Source organism: Tetrao urogallus (genome assembly GCF_951394365.1).
Source record: "Tetrao urogallus genome assembly, chromosome: 5".
Taxonomy (NCBI): Eukaryota; Metazoa; Chordata; class Aves; order Galliformes; family Phasianidae; genus Tetrao; species Tetrao urogallus.
This window is the reverse complement of record NC_136818.1, coordinates 60,460,891-60,478,615: the sequence shown is the minus strand read 5'-3', so window position 1 is coordinate 60,478,615 and position 17,725 is coordinate 60,460,891. Positions and strand designations below refer to the sequence as shown.

The following is a 17,725-nucleotide window of genomic DNA, read 5'->3' as shown; positions in this document are numbered from 1 at the left end:
CATGCAAATTACAGCTGTGATCATTAAGGATAAGCAATGGAAATTGGCCTGGTTATGCCTTTAGTGATGGAAACAAAAGGCCATGGTCTTCAAAGGTTGTTGCTTTTTGATGAAACAATTCTGATAAAGTCCAGCTGTCTTGGCATGTTAATTATAATGTGATGAGGCAGGAAATGGCTGCAGTGCCTTTCAGGGAAGCTGAACCTTGGCATCCTCATTCCTGCATATTTAAACCCAAAGCGAGCCTTTTAGAACTGTTCTATTTACTAGTTCAAGTACTCCTTTAAGCTTTTTGAGAATTTTTCTTTGCCTCTGTTACAAATGTATTTACTGAGGCCAAGGTTTTCAAATGCAGGCGAAGGGATTGAGGAGGAAATCCTGCGCTCCAAGGCTGCCCTGAAAACACAACTGCTCCTGGAGGACTGAGGTGTGGGTGCTCAGGAGCCCGAGCAGCAGCTTGCTCTCAGGAGATGAGGGCACTCGTGTTGCACACGTGTGCATTCATTCAGCCATTTGGCCCGTGTGTATTTTTAAGTAAAAGGCATGCATAGCAGATTTCACACTGCGTTTGGTGTCCTCCTAGCCTGACAGATATCTTAACTGTCTGAAAAAAAAAAACACACAACAATGTGGTAGATTTGTTCCAGACTGCATCCTGAATAGCTTTTTATTACTTCCAGCTTTTGTTGAAATGATTAGCGCTCACAGGGAAGGTGCAGGGCTGTTGCATTGCAAAACCAGTCCTCACTGTCCACAAAACGGCTGTGTTGGATGCTCAGTTCTGCTCCTAGTGAGGTGCCTCAGCCTGCTGCCGGAGGGCCATCTCTAGGCATAGGCCTAGACTTCCTATCACAAAGCTAAGGGCTGTTCTCCATCAGTTCTTACTGGTAGTGGCTCTTTGTTGGTGCTTGTTGCCTTGTCATCACTGGGATTTTGAGAGATAACCCTAACTTCAAGAGTTCCTATAGTCCTGATGAGGTTGCACTGACATTGGGGTTGCACCAAGGCCAGCCAGCAGTCGTTTGCTGGGTAACACGGGGTAGCACTGAGGATGCTTCTGGTCTGCCTTCAACTCTGATCGGGTGATGGGAAGTTTATAGCTTTTTTTTTCTTTCTTCCTTATCATCCTTTAAGCAAATTCTTCTGGGCCAAGCAATGGTAAATTGGCACTAAGAACAAAAAGTATCTAAATGTAATCCACATGCTGTGCTTTTCATGCCTTGAAGAGTTTCGGAAAGGATAAAACAAGATTCAAATTCATCAGATCCTGCAGAGTGGAAACCCGCTTAAGGGAGCAGCAAAAATTGGATGCTGCCTAGAAGTGTTTTTTAATTAAAGGTCAAATACAATTGCACTGAAAAGCTCGGGATAACTTGGTGTGGTCATTCCAGGTGCACTGAGTGGCTCAAGGTGCTCCTCGGGCGAGTTTGGAATGGACTTCTTCTTTATTTCTTTGTATTAGGTGTGTTCAGAGAAAAAAAAAATAATCAAGAAATTCTGAACTGGTCCCCTGGGCCGTCTAATTTCAATTTCACATGCAGGAGATTTGCCTGATTAGATGTAATGTATTTGCAGCAGAGTGCAGTGAGGGTCAGCAGGATATTTTCTTTGCTAATGAGAGCTCTAAAAGCGATCAGGAATTCCCACTCCTTCCCCTGCTGCTTGCTGCTGCTGCTTATGGGGCTGGCACTGGTTGTTAGCGGGAGCTTCTCCAGAGATGTGTCCTTCATCCCATAAGCAGGGTGGCATGTCACAGAGGCAATCTGCAAGGGGTCAGCCCGTGCTGGTACACTACATTTATTCTTCTTTTTAAGATGGATTTGCTCTCAAAACAAAAGCAGAAATATGCTTTTTGGTTTTGTTAAGTTTCTCTATGAAGAGAAAGGCCATGCATCGCTGTAAGAAACCACAAAAGGAGTGTGAGTGGCACAGTTTAGGGATATTGCTGCCTTTCTCGTTTTCCTTAAACGTGCTGGTGAGCTGCCAATATGCATTGCTGGTACCTAGTGAAAAATGGCAGAGTATCCTACTGATCTCAGACAGTGGTTTCAGCATGTGATGTCTGCATGTTTTTCTCAGAGTTCCCCTGTAATTCAGGAACTCTAGAGGGTATTCTGATGTGAAGCTTGTGTGAGGGAAAGCTTTCCAAGTACAGCCCTTGCTTCTAGCCTGGAGTTTCCCTCCCTCTCTCCATCCCTCCCTCCTTCCCTCTGTGGCTGCTTTTCTTTATTCCTGCCAGCATCCTCCCAGCCTGTTCTCTGCTCCCACATTTTCCATGGAGTAAATTGTTTCTTCGCTGTGTATTTCTTGTATGTGAGAATTATCTGGGCACTTCTTTACAGGAGACTTTTCAAGGATGGGTGAACAAGGGAATATTGTGCAAGACAACCATAGGATGAGCTGCACTGTAATGCAATACAATCTAGTATTTGTATAGAACGTTTTTATAAGAACTTGGCTGAATGAGGCATTCGAATACTGACCTACTCACATGCCTTGATCCTCAGTTGGGTCCCATGGAGAGCTTCCCACTGAGCTGGGTGCAGGCTGCAGAGCATTGCTGCCTTGGAGGGGTTGTGGAGACTGAGCTTAGAGCTCCTGCTTGCCCATTGGTTCTTCCTGAGCCATCAGTGCTTTGGACACGTGCAAATGCGTGAGATAGATGTGATGAGGAGGGGCAATGATTGCTGCAGAGCTTTGGAGTCAGAGGAGCCTATTTGGAGCATAGAGTCAATTAATAGTTTGGGTTGGAGGGGCTTTAAAGGCCACCTGCAGGGCAGGGACACCTCCCACCAGGCTGTCCAAAGCCTTATCCAGCCTGGTCTTGAACACCTCCAGGGATAGGACATCCACTGCTTCCCTAAATCTACCCTGTTTTAGTTTAAATTCGTTACCCCATGTCCTGTCACTACACGAGCTGCTGAAGAGTCCCTCCCCCTGTTTCCTGTAGACCCCTTTAGGTGCTGGAAAGCCACAATAATGTCATGCTGCAGGCTGAACAAGCCCAGCTCCCTCAACCTTTCTCTGTAGGAGAGGTGCTCCAGCCCTCTGATCAGCCTCATGGCCTCCTCTGGACCCTTTTCATCAGCTCCACATCTTTTCCTGGGCTCTGAGATGGCAATACAACCGGTTAGGGTGGTTGAAGGTCTGACGTGCTACAGTTTGGTATTGGTCATCTTACGTTGCCCTGTGAGATGCATCTACACATCCAGGGAAAATATCCTTGTGACATATCACCACCAGCCTGTAATTCTGCCCTCGCCGCATACAGACCTAATGTAATTTGGTCTTTGAGTGTAGTATGTAATTCCTTTGGTTGGCTTTGTTTAAACTCTTCTGTTGGTTTAATGTGATCCTGGTTTCAGCAAATAACATTAGCAGTAATTTTCCTTGCATTTCTAATTCACTTTAGTCTGTGTAACAATTTCTTAGTGTGCTAGTTAAATTTCCAATAGTTACCTGATTTTCTGTTTTGATTGCATGCACAAATTTGCTTTGCTTTTCTACTTCATTAGTTTTAACTCTAATTGCCACTTCAGGCAAAAAAAAATAAAATCACTTATCGTTCTTAGCATCATTTTAAGACTTGCTTTTGGAATGTTTTCTTTATACAGAAAGAGATGTTGTTAAAGAATTTATTCCTGTATTTTCTATCCAGCTGTATTTTTATTTAGGGAGGGGGGCAGCAGGATTTCTGAGTTTACACTGATTGTAAGAGCTGCTATAAATATTTGAGGAACGGAAGAGTTTATTTATAGTGGAGTGTAAGGCTGCTAATGAAGGAAATGAAACAGGGCTGAGAGAAATAGAGTTCTTTTTCTGGACCCCTCTAGTCCTCAAAATTCCGCAGTAATCTGATTTGCTTCGGGAAAATGCCATTGTAAAATAAATTAATGTTTCCTAGTGTTAAACAGATCTTGAATACTTAACTTTTTTTTTCAGCTGTAATGGGGATATAACCAAAGTGATGTCAGGAAAGCACTGTGCAATGTAGCCAAAGTGGCATATGGGTTCAGAGCATGGGCTGGTCCTCGATGTTTTGGGTAAAAATGTATTGGGTAAAGGAAGATGGGTAGACATGTTCTGTTGTGCTGTGTTTGTCATTCTAGTGCATGACAGAGGATTGATGTTTCAGACAATAGAGGCATTTTCCATGCTTCTCTGTGCTGGTGGGCACTAAATGACAAACTTGCTGAGTTTTGCTGATCCTCTCTCCTCTTTGGTTAAGTTTTTTGGCAATATATTCCATTTGCAGATAGATTTTAATGGCATCTCAACAGCGCAATCAGCTTTGCCGTGTTGCTCTGCAAGCGTTAGCAGGCTTTCGGCAGGTAGTTGTGCTTGTCTCCCTTCAGATGGGGAGAAGATTAAGGCTGAGACTTCAAATGGTTCTGCCTTTGTCCAGCTTCACAACTGGGCTTTGCTGAGTACTTGCTCTAACTCAAATGGGGATCCTGATCACTGGAATCTGTTGAAAGCTTGGTCCCTCTGTCTTACTCAACATCCACAAAGAGAGGAATATCTGTGGTTAATTATTGGAATTCTCTCCTAAATCGTGTATTCAAGGCTGCAGACTGAGCTGCTTACAAAACTCTTGCTGCAGATGATTTTCAGTCCTGTACCCTTCCCGGAACACACTGTCCCCACTAAAACACATGCAGCTTCCATCCATGGAAGGGGCTGGAAAGGGAGGTTGGGTGCCAAGCACTGATGTTTCTGGATGTTTCTCCTTGCAACAGGGGCGCCTTATTGGACACACACAGACAAAATGGAGAAAAGGTTACACGCAGTGCCAGCAGCAAACACTGTCAAGTTTCGTTGCCCAGCTATGGGAAACCCAACACCAACCATGAGATGGCTGAAAAATGGGAAAGAGTTTAAACAAGAACATCGTATTGGTGGCTATAAGGTAAGAAGATCTCATTAAGTTATTTTGCAATTTCTGATCTTGACCAATGCTGAAAAAAATACAAAAACCCACAACAACAACTTGCTGAGGTCAACGGAAAGTCTTTAAATGGGCTTGGATCAAATTTAGAAGCAAAAAAAAAAAAAATTGTTTTCTTCTGAGGGTGGTTTCTTTGGCTGCTACTGAGCTTTAATTCTGATTTTTTTTTGCTAATATTCAATACCAGTGCAACTAAAGTTTGTTTATAAAGACTTATTTGGAAAACTAAAGACTGACGCTGCAAAATGCAGTAAGATCTGAAGATTTTTCTTCATTCATTTTCACCTGCATTGTTAAAGCCATGACCATCCTCAGTGGTGATTATAGGCAGTTTAATAACAGAAGGGTTGGAAGTAAAAAGTTATTATTTTCTATACAGTTTATGGTCTGTGAAACTGAAATGGGAAGCAGAATTTGAGGGAAAGCAATAATTACTTAGAAGGGTTTGTTTGAATTTTAAATAGGTTCAGATTAGATGTCTCACTCAAAGCTGGTGGTTACTTATTATGAGAGTGGTTTGGGAAGGCCAGCTTGTTCTCTGGCTTAGTGCATGGACCTTTAACCTCCAGGTATCTGCCTAGGTCAGGTCAGAAGTCAGAATGGGGTCATCTTATCCCAGGGAATGGGAGCTGAAGGCTTGGATGCCAGGTTGAGTTTGTGCGTGCGCTGTGCCGTCCTACGCCAGATTTCTGAGCCACCCTAATCTCTATTATGGGCTTTCTGATTGTGTCCCTGGTATGAGGTACGAGATGAGAAGTTTCTGAGTTTGTCTTATTTTGTCAAGTTGGTTGTAAGCTGCAATGTACTGCTGAGGAGCCCAGAGCAACCTGCAGCCATCGCTTCATGCTCCAGGCGCCGAGCTTTGCAGTGTGTGGATGGAATGAGCGTGGATGTCGCGTTGTGTGCTGTTGACTCAGATTCTGCTCATTACAAAAAATGTTTTCCAGTGCAGAGGAGGACAAGCCGTAGCCTCCTTTCCTCTCTAACTACATTTACTGTAGAAAGTGTCAGTTTTTCCAACGTTTGTGTTAGCAGAGAGTGAAGCCCAGTAAATCTCCCTGCACGAACGCTAATTATCCAAGTAGACTTTTCCATCTATTTGCTTACACCATAAATTGCTGTTGCTTATGAGTGTACACCTGGCAGCACCTTCTGCCTTTCATAATGCTATGGAGTGTTAACGAATTGGCTACAATTCAGTGGTTTTCACCTTTCTCACAGTGCTTATTTAAAAAAAAAAAAAAATTCAATTAAAAAAACTTTTAATCCTGTCTTGGAAAATAATAGTAACCACTTCAGTACAGACTGAGATGTTGTCTGTACACTCTGCATCTCACAAAGGAGAAATGCAGATATCACACTTGAAAACCATGAAGGAAAGATGGTGTCTTGTCAGATACCTGTCTGCTTTGGAAGAGTGGTCTGTAAAGGGCTGAATCCCTGCTGCTGCTGTTGGCCTGGGTGAGAGACCTGGGTGAGCTCATTCCTGCTCTACAGTAGACATACATAAAGCAGCACAAATTAAATTTTTGGTCATGTATATTAAATGTGTACAATTTCCTAGGTACGTATGTGCTTTGGAAAGAAACTACAGATGCCTATTTCTAAAGCCAGCTGGATAAGTGAAGTATATACCTATAATTCTAAATCATAAAAACTTCTTACATCTCCAGTAGAAAGGAAAAAAGGAGGGCATGCAGCTGTAGGTTTTAGGCTTTCTTCTTGCTCATAAATACATCAGCTTTAAAATGATCTGGAAGCATTTACTTATCATTGTCATTTTGCTTACCAAGTCCAAGTATATTCCAGATTCTTTTGGTGTTTTGAGTAACTGTGCTTTTAAGGTGGAAACGTTATCAATGGGTGACTCCTCAAAAATGAGGTCTCTAGAGCTACTGGACACTGTGTTCTTTATTTGTTGGAGAGGCTGAGGTCACAGCAGGCTTGCTCAAAATGACTGGGGAATAAAGAGAATTGTGTCTTCTCGGCAGCTTTATGCTGCGTTTTCTGCAAAGGAAAACTCAGAGAAGAGTCAGTCTTCCTGTACTGGCCCACGTGCAGCCAGCGTTAACAGCAGCCCATAATATTTCTTGTACACCAGCTTGTCTTAAGCCTGGGCATTGCAACATATGAAGTGCTTCCGCCATAGATCTTCATACACAAAATACTCTGAGCAAATAGCATGAACCAAGTTTGGCCATATCTGCCATGACCAGACTCAATGCTTCCTTTTGGAAGGGGCTTTAAGAACAAAGAAAGGCAAGGAAGAAGTGAAGTTCTCCAGTAATCCTCCAGCCACCTCTCCCCTGCTGCTTTGAGCCACGATATCTCTGCGTTGTATACTCCATATCGCAATCAGATAGCAGCCTGTAGCACTTTGTCCCTCCAACTGGGGAATGTCTTGAGTCAATTTACATTCAGGCAGGCTAGCAGAAGGGTGTATGCACTGGCCAAGATAGCTCCCAGTGCGAAATTCCTCCATCGTGACTAATTGTGGGTGGTGAAATTCAAGATTCTGTTTTTCAGAGCATACCTGCAGCAAGGAGGATTGGTTATTGAATTTCTAAGCACCTTTTTTTAATGCCTCCTCAAGTAGTGATTCTTGCTCATACGTTTTAAGGTATTTTATGAAGTTATTTTAGAGTGAATGCTCTAAACCCTCCTTGTGAGAATACAGCAGCCTTCACTTTTCTATACACCACCCGGAAAGTAAATGTACTTCTATCAGTGGACGCTGTTTAAGTATTAACAGGTGTGTGTTTTCACATATGTCTCTTGATAAGCTTCATCTCTACGGTGGTCTTTTCCGCATTTAAATTCAGCCATATACATATGGAGTAAAGGAAAGAATGCTGGCTTCTTAGGAACTACAGAAACCTGTGGCTTTTCTGTGGATATTCTGTACTTCATCTAATTCCCTGAGCAATACTTGTTTGACTGAACTGTGCAGACTTTGTGGGGAAATGGATTTTAGTTTCTGAGCTTTTTGCTTTGAAATTCATTTAATATTGACCCATTCATACTATTTTTGTTTTTTTGCTAGATGAAAACTTTTAATCATGTATCTATGAGATTATTTTATTATTAAAATTAAATGTCCACAATTATTGCATATGTAAAAAGAGAAGTATTTCTATGACAATCTCCTTATCCATTGCATTTTGATTCCAGTTAGGTTTGCTCACCACCAAGTTATGCTTCAGAGATAGCTGTATATATTTCACATTGGTGATTTGGTTTAAAAATTAGGTTATTTGGAGAGACTATCTGAAAGGATTGGTTAAAAATGTCATGGAGAAGATTGCCCAAAAAAGCATCTCAGTGATTTGCTAGAAGTGTCAATACCCGATTTTCAGGTATTCAGAACTGAATGGTGGTGTTCTTTCAGTACTTAAAGGGAGTTTATAAACAGGAGATAGGCATTTTACAGTCTGGTAGTGATCAGGCTGTGCAGAGAGGTGTGGGTGTCCCATCCCTGGAGGTGCCCAAGGCTATGGATGGGGCACTGGCCTGCTTGAGCTGCCCCTATGGCACAGGGTTGGAATAGGGTGGGCTTTAGTCTATCTTCCAACACAAGTCATTGTATGACTCAGAATGAGGGCTTCAGTTTGGGAGCCTTTGTTGGGAGAAGCTGCCCTCATCCCTGGCAAATGCATTCAGCTGGGCTTTGCAGTGCTACACTTGTAAACAGAAAGCAGTCAGCTGAAGCCGAATCCTGCTGAATCCAGATTCACAACATAAATCCAGTAGTATGATAATCTGTCACATCTGCTTTGTGCTGTCATAGCAGTTGTTTAGCTTAAACTAAAGAGACATTAGTTTTTTATATAAAAACATCACTTGCAACTCATTGGATTTGCTGAATTACTACTTACTGGCATTGCAAGAAGCGAAATTACACAAACAGATTCTAATATTTCCATGTAATATATGCACTTACTACAAGTAAGATACTTTCTTATTGAATGCTACTCAACTTCTTGTGTTCTATCAGTTAATTACTCACAGCTTGTTACCTTTTTTGTTTTAACTTTTCAGGAACTCTGTTCTGTCCTTTCTGTTTTGTGATCAAAGAAGTTAAAAACTCTTATTCTAATTCTGAATTTATAAGTTTGTAATGGCAAAAAAAAAAAAAAAAAAAAAAAAAATCAGTTAACTTTGTTCAAGTCTTACCCAAAACAACTCATAAATTAGTAAAATATTGATTTACCACTGTTCTAGAGTAATTCTTTGAGCAAATGCTGACTTAGTGTTCTGTTATCTCCTTATTAAAACATTGAACTGATTCTATCTTGTTAAACTTATTTCTAAGCTCCTGATGTTGTGGGAAAAAAAACCCACAAAAAACAAACACCAATGTATTGTTTTGATGCACAGCCCCAAAAGGGGGAGAGGGGCTGTGATTTGGGGCTGGAGGTCTTGGGGTCTTGTTGTCACACACCTGGCAGTGCAATGGTTAGCATTCATGCCCTCCACCAGATGCTGGGGGATCACCTGCATTTTATTTCCTACTCCAAGCCCACATGGCCAGTCAGGACTCCTAAGCTTTGGACTGAAGGGATTTTTACTTACGCTGTTGGCAGCAGCCCTGAGCAGCCCCTTTCTGCTGGATGTGGACATATAGAACAGCAGAGCAAGGAGCAGGATTTCAGACCTGCAGTTGTAATGATCTTTCAAGAACGTATAGTTACTGGAAGTGCTGCTGATGGTCAATAAATTTTTCTGGTGTACTGCGCTGAATTACTACTTTCAATTCAGATGATTAAAATTACTGTACTAGACTGTGTTTTATTCTATTCTAAAACGTGTACTTTGTGGTTTAAAAACTGTACATTACAGCTGTGTGATGTTAAGGTTTGTGAGCACCTTGTCAAAAGGGTAATTCTGAAATAAGGAAGTGTTGGATAGCAAGCAAGAGGTCATGTTGGGCCTTCATTTATGATGCAGAGAATATATATATGAATGAGATTGCTCTTTATCCTTCCGATATTGGGCTGGATCCTATTTTCTGTGAGACCATTGCCAACACTCCTTTAGAATTCAAATGGGAGCAGAACCAGCACCTTTAATGCATCACACCCAAGGAATGTGTGGAATAAGTGCATATCCTTATATTCTGTTTCAGCAAGGGTTTTCTTTTCAGGCATTTCTTTGGGGAGGTGCCACCATTTCTTCCAGCTGTGGTATCCCATAGCATTAGATGTGATTCCTTGTGTCCCTGGGAGGCAGCCCAGGCACTGCCCTTCTGCACTTTGTTTCTCCAAAAGGCGGGCTGTGTAATTGAGCTATCAGAGCACAACACAGACCTGGATGTTATGGGATCAGATCCATCCCATATTGCTCGTGCGTAGCTAATATTATCAGATGATTGTTTGGAGACAGATGGGTAATATCTGGAGGGTGTGAATTCGCGTTGGAGTAGATTGAGAGGTAAGCCTGGTAAGACAACTGCTGCTAATTGGTGCTGCTGTTTTAAGCCTGATCGAACTGGATGTGCACTGAAGGCTGAAGTGCTCAAATTAGGGCTGGGGGTACGTTCATAACTGAGTGTATGAAAGCTTCCACTGCTGCAGCCATGCTGTACCTGATCAGGCGTGAAGTATTTCAAAGTCCTGATGAACACAGGAGAGATTAATTTCGAACACGGACTACAAAAGATTGCTGAACAGCTGTTTTGGATGGGGAGAGGGGATGCTGTACTGGGGAAGTTCTCAGTTTCTGTTTATAACCCTCCAGGTCCGCAACCAGCACTGGAGTCTCATCATGGAGAGCGTAGTCCCATCTGACAAAGGAAATTACACGTGCATTGTGGAAAACCAGTATGGCTCCATCAACCACACTTACCATCTCGATGTTGTCGGTAAGATGCTCTGTCAAACACATGGGGATGCTGTTAGTTAATGGCCAAGTTTCTTTATAAAAGCATTTAGAACTAAGCTGATAGATTTTACTTAAATTTGACGACAATTTCATGGTATTTGGAAGAAAAGAATTCGCTGCATAAACAACTCCTGCATAACTTAATATATTATCTGTTTTCATAGTGTCTATAGGACTGATCTACCTATATCTTGGCAAAGCTGTAGTGTCTGTGCAAGGAAGCTCTTGGTAATTGCATGTTGCTGCAGTACACTTACAAGCTTACTGTAAAGAGCAAATAATAAATACTAATGCAGTTTTAAGTATTAGTGTTACAGCTTAATTTTTGCTGGTACAACTCATATTGGCACAGATTTTGTCCTGATATACCCTTGGTGATCAGCCTTGGATATAGTGTGGAATAGTTGGATAGGGTGTGGAATAGTTGTATTGAATCTTCAGAGGTTTCTATTCAAAATAATCAGTTTGGCTGTTATAACAGGACTTGGTAGTGGTACCTTTGGAGGTCTGAACTGCTGTTTCTGAAGTATGTCTGAGTGGGCTTTGCTCTCCTCAGCTTGTGGGACCATCTGAGTGTTGTAAGCTCTGGGAATGAATTAATTTCAGTACAGACTGAAATTAAAAATGAATGTTATTATTGTAAGCTATTTCTGGCTGGTGACTGGCAGCCCAACTTGTTTTCTAGAGTGAATCTTAATGTAACTTTCAATGTATTTGGTCAGAGCAAGACAAAGTTTTCATTTCCCTGTCTGCTGGTTTTTTTCACATGAATAAAAGTGCATCCCTTTTAGGTTTAGGACCACTTAAATCTGCGGAAACTCCCCAAATTTGAAGGTTTAGCCTTCATGCAGTAGGAGAGGAAGAAGGGAATTTTCTGATGAGGACGCCCTCAGTCTGAAGCCACAGCACAGCTTCTATATAGTGAGCCAAGTGGCTGACAAAGCCATATTTGCCTGAACGTTTGTTTAGACACAATTTGCTGAGGGTGCAGCAGCGGTGGCTGCTGGTGCAGGCAGTGCATGGTTCCCTGCTGCTGCTTGACCTGCCTGGCCTTACGGGGGAGGATGAGCACCCAGGGACTTTTGGAAGTTCTGTAGAAATTATTTAGCTATTTTCTTAATCATTTAGGGAATCTAGATTTGTTCAACTCTGTTTTTGCTTAAAGCTGCATAGAAGGAAAGAAGCCTCTTTTGCAATAGTGGAATTTTCTTTGCTCAAGAGAAACTGATCAAAATTTCCCCTTCTTCCCCTGGTCCTTTTCCTCATTGCTGCCCCAGTCCCAGCCTGGCATGTTTCAAGGTGACTATAGATTTCTTCACCCATTTCTTTCTAGCAAATGTGTTCATGGTTGATGCGGTCACTTGAGCAAATATTTGTCAGAAGTCCTCTCATCTCCTCTCTCCCTTTGAGCTTTTTGAATGGCTTACATTGAGGAACATTGTGTAGACGTCTATTTTTCCTGGCAATAAATTATAGTGACTTGTGTGAATGAGTGGAATGGCAATAAAGATGATGTCACTTAGTGAAATGTCTATTCCTTTTCCTATAGAGAGGCAGAAACGTAAATAGTGAGGTCAAGTTCTTCAAAAGTGACTGCTGACCTGGGGTGCTGGAGTACACAGCTCGTGGCACCCAAAGGACACTTGATTTTCCCTGGGGGTAAATTCACCTTTTTGTGATACTTGGGCCCTAGGAGATGGGAAAGCCAAAGCCACTTCTGCAGATCACAGTCAGCATTATGGAACTCAGCACGCTTCATCGTTTCACTCCCTTTTTGCATTTGTTTTGGTGTGTGAAAGGGTATCATTGTTAGTTTAATTTGAAAGCATACTTATAGGATTGTATACCCTAAGATAACTAATACTGTGTGTTGAATATACTGAGAGCCTCTCAAGAGATTCTGCACTGGGGCTTTAAGCTGAAAGGGGCATTGATGCTAGAGAGCTCAGCCATTTCTGTGGTGCTGAAAGCTTGTGATAATTGTGGAGGTTGGGCAAGAAACCATTGAAGCAGTAAATTACAGCAGGCCAGAAGGGGAAATTTTGACAGTTTTCTAGTTAAGACGGTTATACAGAAGTTAATTTTCTGGATTATTATTAATTTTTTCCCCTTTTTTCCCTCTCTTTTTTCCTTTATATGAGTTTTCCATTCCCATAGAGCTGTAGAGAGTTATGGGTGTTTGTTTAGAGGCTATTGCACATGTAGACAACATCTTACAAGCTTCAGGTCATAATTTTAGGCCAGGTTGTGTGTGGAAAACTGTCAGTTGAAAGCCTCTGAAATTGCTTTTCCTACATGGTTTAACTGATTCCAGAGTTGATTAAGTGTAAGTAATAGCAAATGGTATTAAACATGGTAATGTATTATATGAACACAAGAGTCTGACTATATGGAGTAATGTGGAGAACCCTCTGATTATGTCACAGATTTGGGAAGTATCCCAGCAAAAATCCTGCCAAGTAATGACACAATGCTAGTTAGGAATATCCAGTATGACTTGATGCCAATAATTTTCCAAACCTTGAACTCTTTCAACAATTAAAAGCCTGGAGCCAGCAGGGCTGAGAAGTTTTTCAGTGCAAATGTAGGTGTGAATTATTCTCGTTTTTACCTTGTAATTACTTGCAAGAACCCTTTTAAAACAGTCAGCTCTGCTCAGATGGTCTTGTTCAAATTTACAAACTTGGCAAAGCACTTCTACTGGATTTTTTTACAATGCGAGTTAGAAAATACTGAAAAATAAAGCAGCGAATTGTCAGCAGCCTCTCTGTGCAACACCAAATACTTGTCCACATTGACAACATTAGGGGGAAACCATGCAGTGAAGTTGGGCAGAATGTTCTGTGCTGAACGAGGTCATTCTTGAAGTGTTTGGGACACCCTCAAGGGCCCCTGCTCCTCGCCCTTCCTGTCTCCAGGCAGGGTCTCAGGGCTGCAGCTGTGCTGATGGCATCAGTGGCTAATGGTGACCGTGCAAAATGCTGTTGGAAAGGAAGAGGAGCAGTCTCCAGCTATTTATTGGAGTGCAACCCAGAGGCTTCAATTAATATCAGCTATTTGTTGCCCAAAGCAGCATGCCAGCATGTAGTAATTGCTTACAACCTAAATGCAGAGACTGGGAGAAGGGAATGTCACTGTCTGTTTTATAGATGTGAAAACCAGCTGTGGAGCAATGAAATTTCTTGCCCTGGGTCACACAGGAAGCTGGTGGCAGAGCAAAAAATGAAGGCAGGTACTCGAATCCTCCTCCAACACCTTAATTAAAAGAATGTACTTGCCCTTGTACAATTCAGCCCATCAGCTGCTCTCTACATGAAACTCGAGTGCCTTTCTATTCTTTTGTGTTTAATAGCAGGTAGAAACTCAAACTCACAGTTTTATAGTAAGCTTGCTAATCGACTGACTCCATTCTCATTAAACATACATAAAGTCACACGGTCTTAAGGGAGAGTGCTTGAAAACTCTGGTTTTCACTTATGAGTTGTATTGTAGTGAATCCGGGTTGTAGAAAGCAACGTGGGAATGCAGCCACTGAGACTTGTACATAATTAGATCACTGTTGGATTGCAATTATCGTTGGAGTACAATTTCAGCAGCGGCAGTTCTGCTTAAGCGTGGAAGTAACTAATTGAATTTATATTTTAACAGCAAAAAAGGCTTGGTCTGTTCCGTGCATAGTGCAGGTAGCCATTTCTGTCCTATTTAATGTCATCATCCAGGGAAACGAGCCTCGTTTTGGTTTCAGATGAAGTTCTGCACATTACCTCATTTACGCGGTCTTACGAGCAGCTGCCATGGCACGACACATCTCCCAAGAATGTGGAGTAAGAAGACCCTGCTGTTTACTATGAAAGTGAACATAACTTGTCACAAATGTGCATATATATATATATATTTAAAAGTCCTTTTGCCACAAGTTTAACTTTACCTTGAGCTTCTAGTTTGCATGCTAGCCACGCCTTTGGCTCACATCATTAAGGAATGAGGTCTAGAGGCATTTCAGATGGCTCTCGGCTTACGCCTCGTGCCCCAGAAATTCTGCTTATGAGTGCTTTTACCGATGGTTGTGCAGAAAAGTGCTTGTATTCTGAACTCTTGGAGGTTTAGAGGGTGTTGGGGTGAATTTTACTCATGCTTTTTACAGCGTGTTATTAAACAAACAAAATCTCATTAAAATGGAATCTTCTTTTTGCTCTTGATACTTGTTCATTGTTTATATTTCCTTTTGTTTAGGCACAAGAAAAAAAAAAACAAAACCTTCTCTTTTGTTTCTAGTCAGCTTTATTTTTGGGTTTTCCTGTGCTCTTACAGTCTCTGGCTGTGAGCATGGAATGGGCATGTTTTTTTTAACGACATGTTTCCACTTTGCCGTTCCTGAATTCGTAAAAACATATGCATTGTTATTTGTTTTCACCAAGGCTTGTTTTGTCAAAGTGAAATTCAGGATTAGTTTGACAGAGCAACAAAATGTTCCTTAATTTCCAAAGGATTATTTTTAGCAGCCAGGTTACATGCGAAAAGAACTGACAGCAGCTGAACTCAACGCGTGCCTCGTGCCTTGCATCACTCTTGCCTGGCAGGAGTTAAATGTAGGTATTGCAACCAAGCCCAAACTTGTGCTTCTGGCAGCTGGATTTGCAGTTGTTGATGCTCCTTGTGGGGACAAGCTTTGGCTTGACATCCTCACCCAGCTGCCTGCGGCCTGTGGCATGATGAGACGGGCTGCAAACATGCAGGTATCCCTGCTGATGCCTGCCCTCAGGTGTTGGGTTAGACCAAGAGGGAAGAAGACTTTATTTCATGTACTGATAAGGCTGAGCGTGGACTTTACACCTGGCACTTGGCTTTTGGCAAGGTGTGCACACCTGAGAAGAAATTACATAGATTGTTCAGCGCTGGAGGCTGTGCAGTTTGCTCCCAAAAACAAAGGCCACAGTGTGATGGTTTAGCTGAAGGAAAAGGAAGGCTTAGGGGTCCCTCTCTTCTTTCTTAATAAGGCAAAGACATTCCCAAACCCGAGTTTTATAGCACTGAAGCTTCTGATTTCATTGGGGTAGTCTGGCTAAATTACATTTTATGAACAAATACTGGTGTCATTACTTCATCTGCTGGGTGAACGCTGCATTTGTCATGTTTGGAGTGCTTCCTACAGAGCCTGCTGGGGGAGGACTGGCCTCCCTGTCCCACTTTCTGTCTTATTACAGCCCCTAGGCAGGCATTTCTCTTTCTTCTGATGAATGAGGAACAGGATATTGTTTCAAGCCCTTTTATTATCATTTTTAATCATGCCTCCTAATTCATGCAGTATCACACTTGTGGAAATATAAGCAGGAATTTGCAGGAGTTGCCCGAAGATGCTAAGCAGACTGTTGTGTTGTTCAGCCCGCAGTTGGCACGTGTTGAGAGCCATGTCTGTGCCTGCAGGTAAATCTCACAGCCACAGATTTTAGCTGGGATGCTCGCCCTTGGGGATGTTTTCCAGGGACACAAGCATCATAGGTTTTGGAGGTCAGAGTAGGATTGAAAGAGATGTAGAGTTGGTGGAAGCGGACAGGGATGGAGCTGAACAGCAGGCTGGAGTGGTTAGATGTCAAGGGTTGTTTGTGGCTGTAGCAAGGTGAGGTTGAGGGCAGCGGGGCTGGGAAGATGCTGCAGTGTAAGGGTGTGGGGTCTTTTGAGAGGCTTACAGTGCAGGAAAGTAAAGATCTTGAGGGACAGGTAAGAGGGTGAGAGATCTAGGAGTACTGAAGTGTGGACAAATCAGTGAGATGTGGCATTCTGTGGCTATTAGAGAAAAGGTTATCATGACAGCTTTGATGTGGGTGTCTTCTAACTGCTGTGCCAACCGCTGTGTAACTTGGAATCCAGAGGTGGCTGTATTTTATGAGTTTTCTGGATTTAAATTAATTTGGTCATTGTTGAATTACTCCCATTCCCGTGGTGCAGCTTCAGCAGCAGTTACTCCATTTAAACATAAAAACAAAGTGATATATGATTTAATTATGATGTAAAAGCCTCATTAAAAATAGCAGTTTGTTAAGTACTTTTGGATGTTAAACTACTCTGTAAATGTAAAATGTTATGATTATTATTTCATATTACTATTTAAAAGGTTTCATGAATATGCTGAAATTTGACTGCGTTCATGGAAGGAAAAACACAGATACCGGCAGAGTTTGAATAATGAACTCAAAGTTGACCAGTTTTTACCATTTTTATAAGATGCTTATGAAAGTTTAAAATGTGTATTTATTTTTTTTTAGTTTACAATCACCATTGTAAAGTAGGTGATCAAAGCAATAGATTGTAATTAGCTCATGTATTCTGTATTAACAAGTTAATGCATGTCTATTTGTTCACTGTAAACATCTGATAGATGGTCAAGTGGGAGGAAATAGCTGTGCTGATTTTACACTTGAAGGAAGCTCTCCATTAGGTTATGTATAATCCCAATCAGAAAAACAGTTGTAGAAGTGTGACTAATAACTGTAGAAAACGAGAGATAAAAGATTTCTGGTTTTGGAGCACAGACTTTATGTCCATGCATGGCCAGGCGTGTCTGGAAAACTTTACCTGGTAATCCAGGTAAACCTGAATTACTAGAAATATGATGGCACATCTGTAATCGGGGTCTTATGTGGGAGAGATGGTATTTGGATGGCAAACCTCGGGTAGAACCTGGTGGGAAGCCCTGTTTGCTGGATCCCGGTGTTGTCTCTGTGGCTTGGTGAAACAGCTGAGTGCTGTGAACAGTGGAAAGAATGATGTCTCTGCATGTAAAACTTAATGCAGTTTCTGGAAATGGACAGAGCAATAAGATATTACCACTTGCCTGTGAGAAGCTGCAAGTTGGTTTTCATTATCTCTTGTAGCCTTTTTTTTTAGGGCACGGTGGAA

General features: G+C 41.9%; 1 protein-coding gene across 6 annotated transcripts in view; it reads left to right on the top strand.

The window, feature by feature from the left end:
- The window catches only part of FGFR2 (fibroblast growth factor receptor 2), a gene marked incomplete at both ends in the record, with an annotated part of 71,127 nt that overhangs the window by 17,813 nt on the left and 35,589 nt on the right, over positions 1 to 17,725 (top strand). For all 6 annotated transcript variants that reach the window (XM_079536340.1, XM_079536339.1, XM_079536343.1 and 3 more), the window contains 2 exons: positions 4,740 to 4,909; positions 10,685 to 10,808. In XM_079536340.1, coding sequence (XP_079392466.1) covers positions 4,740 to 4,909; positions 10,685 to 10,808 — 294 coding nt within the window. The remainder of the gene's footprint in view (positions 1 to 4,739; positions 4,910 to 10,684; positions 10,809 to 17,725) is intronic.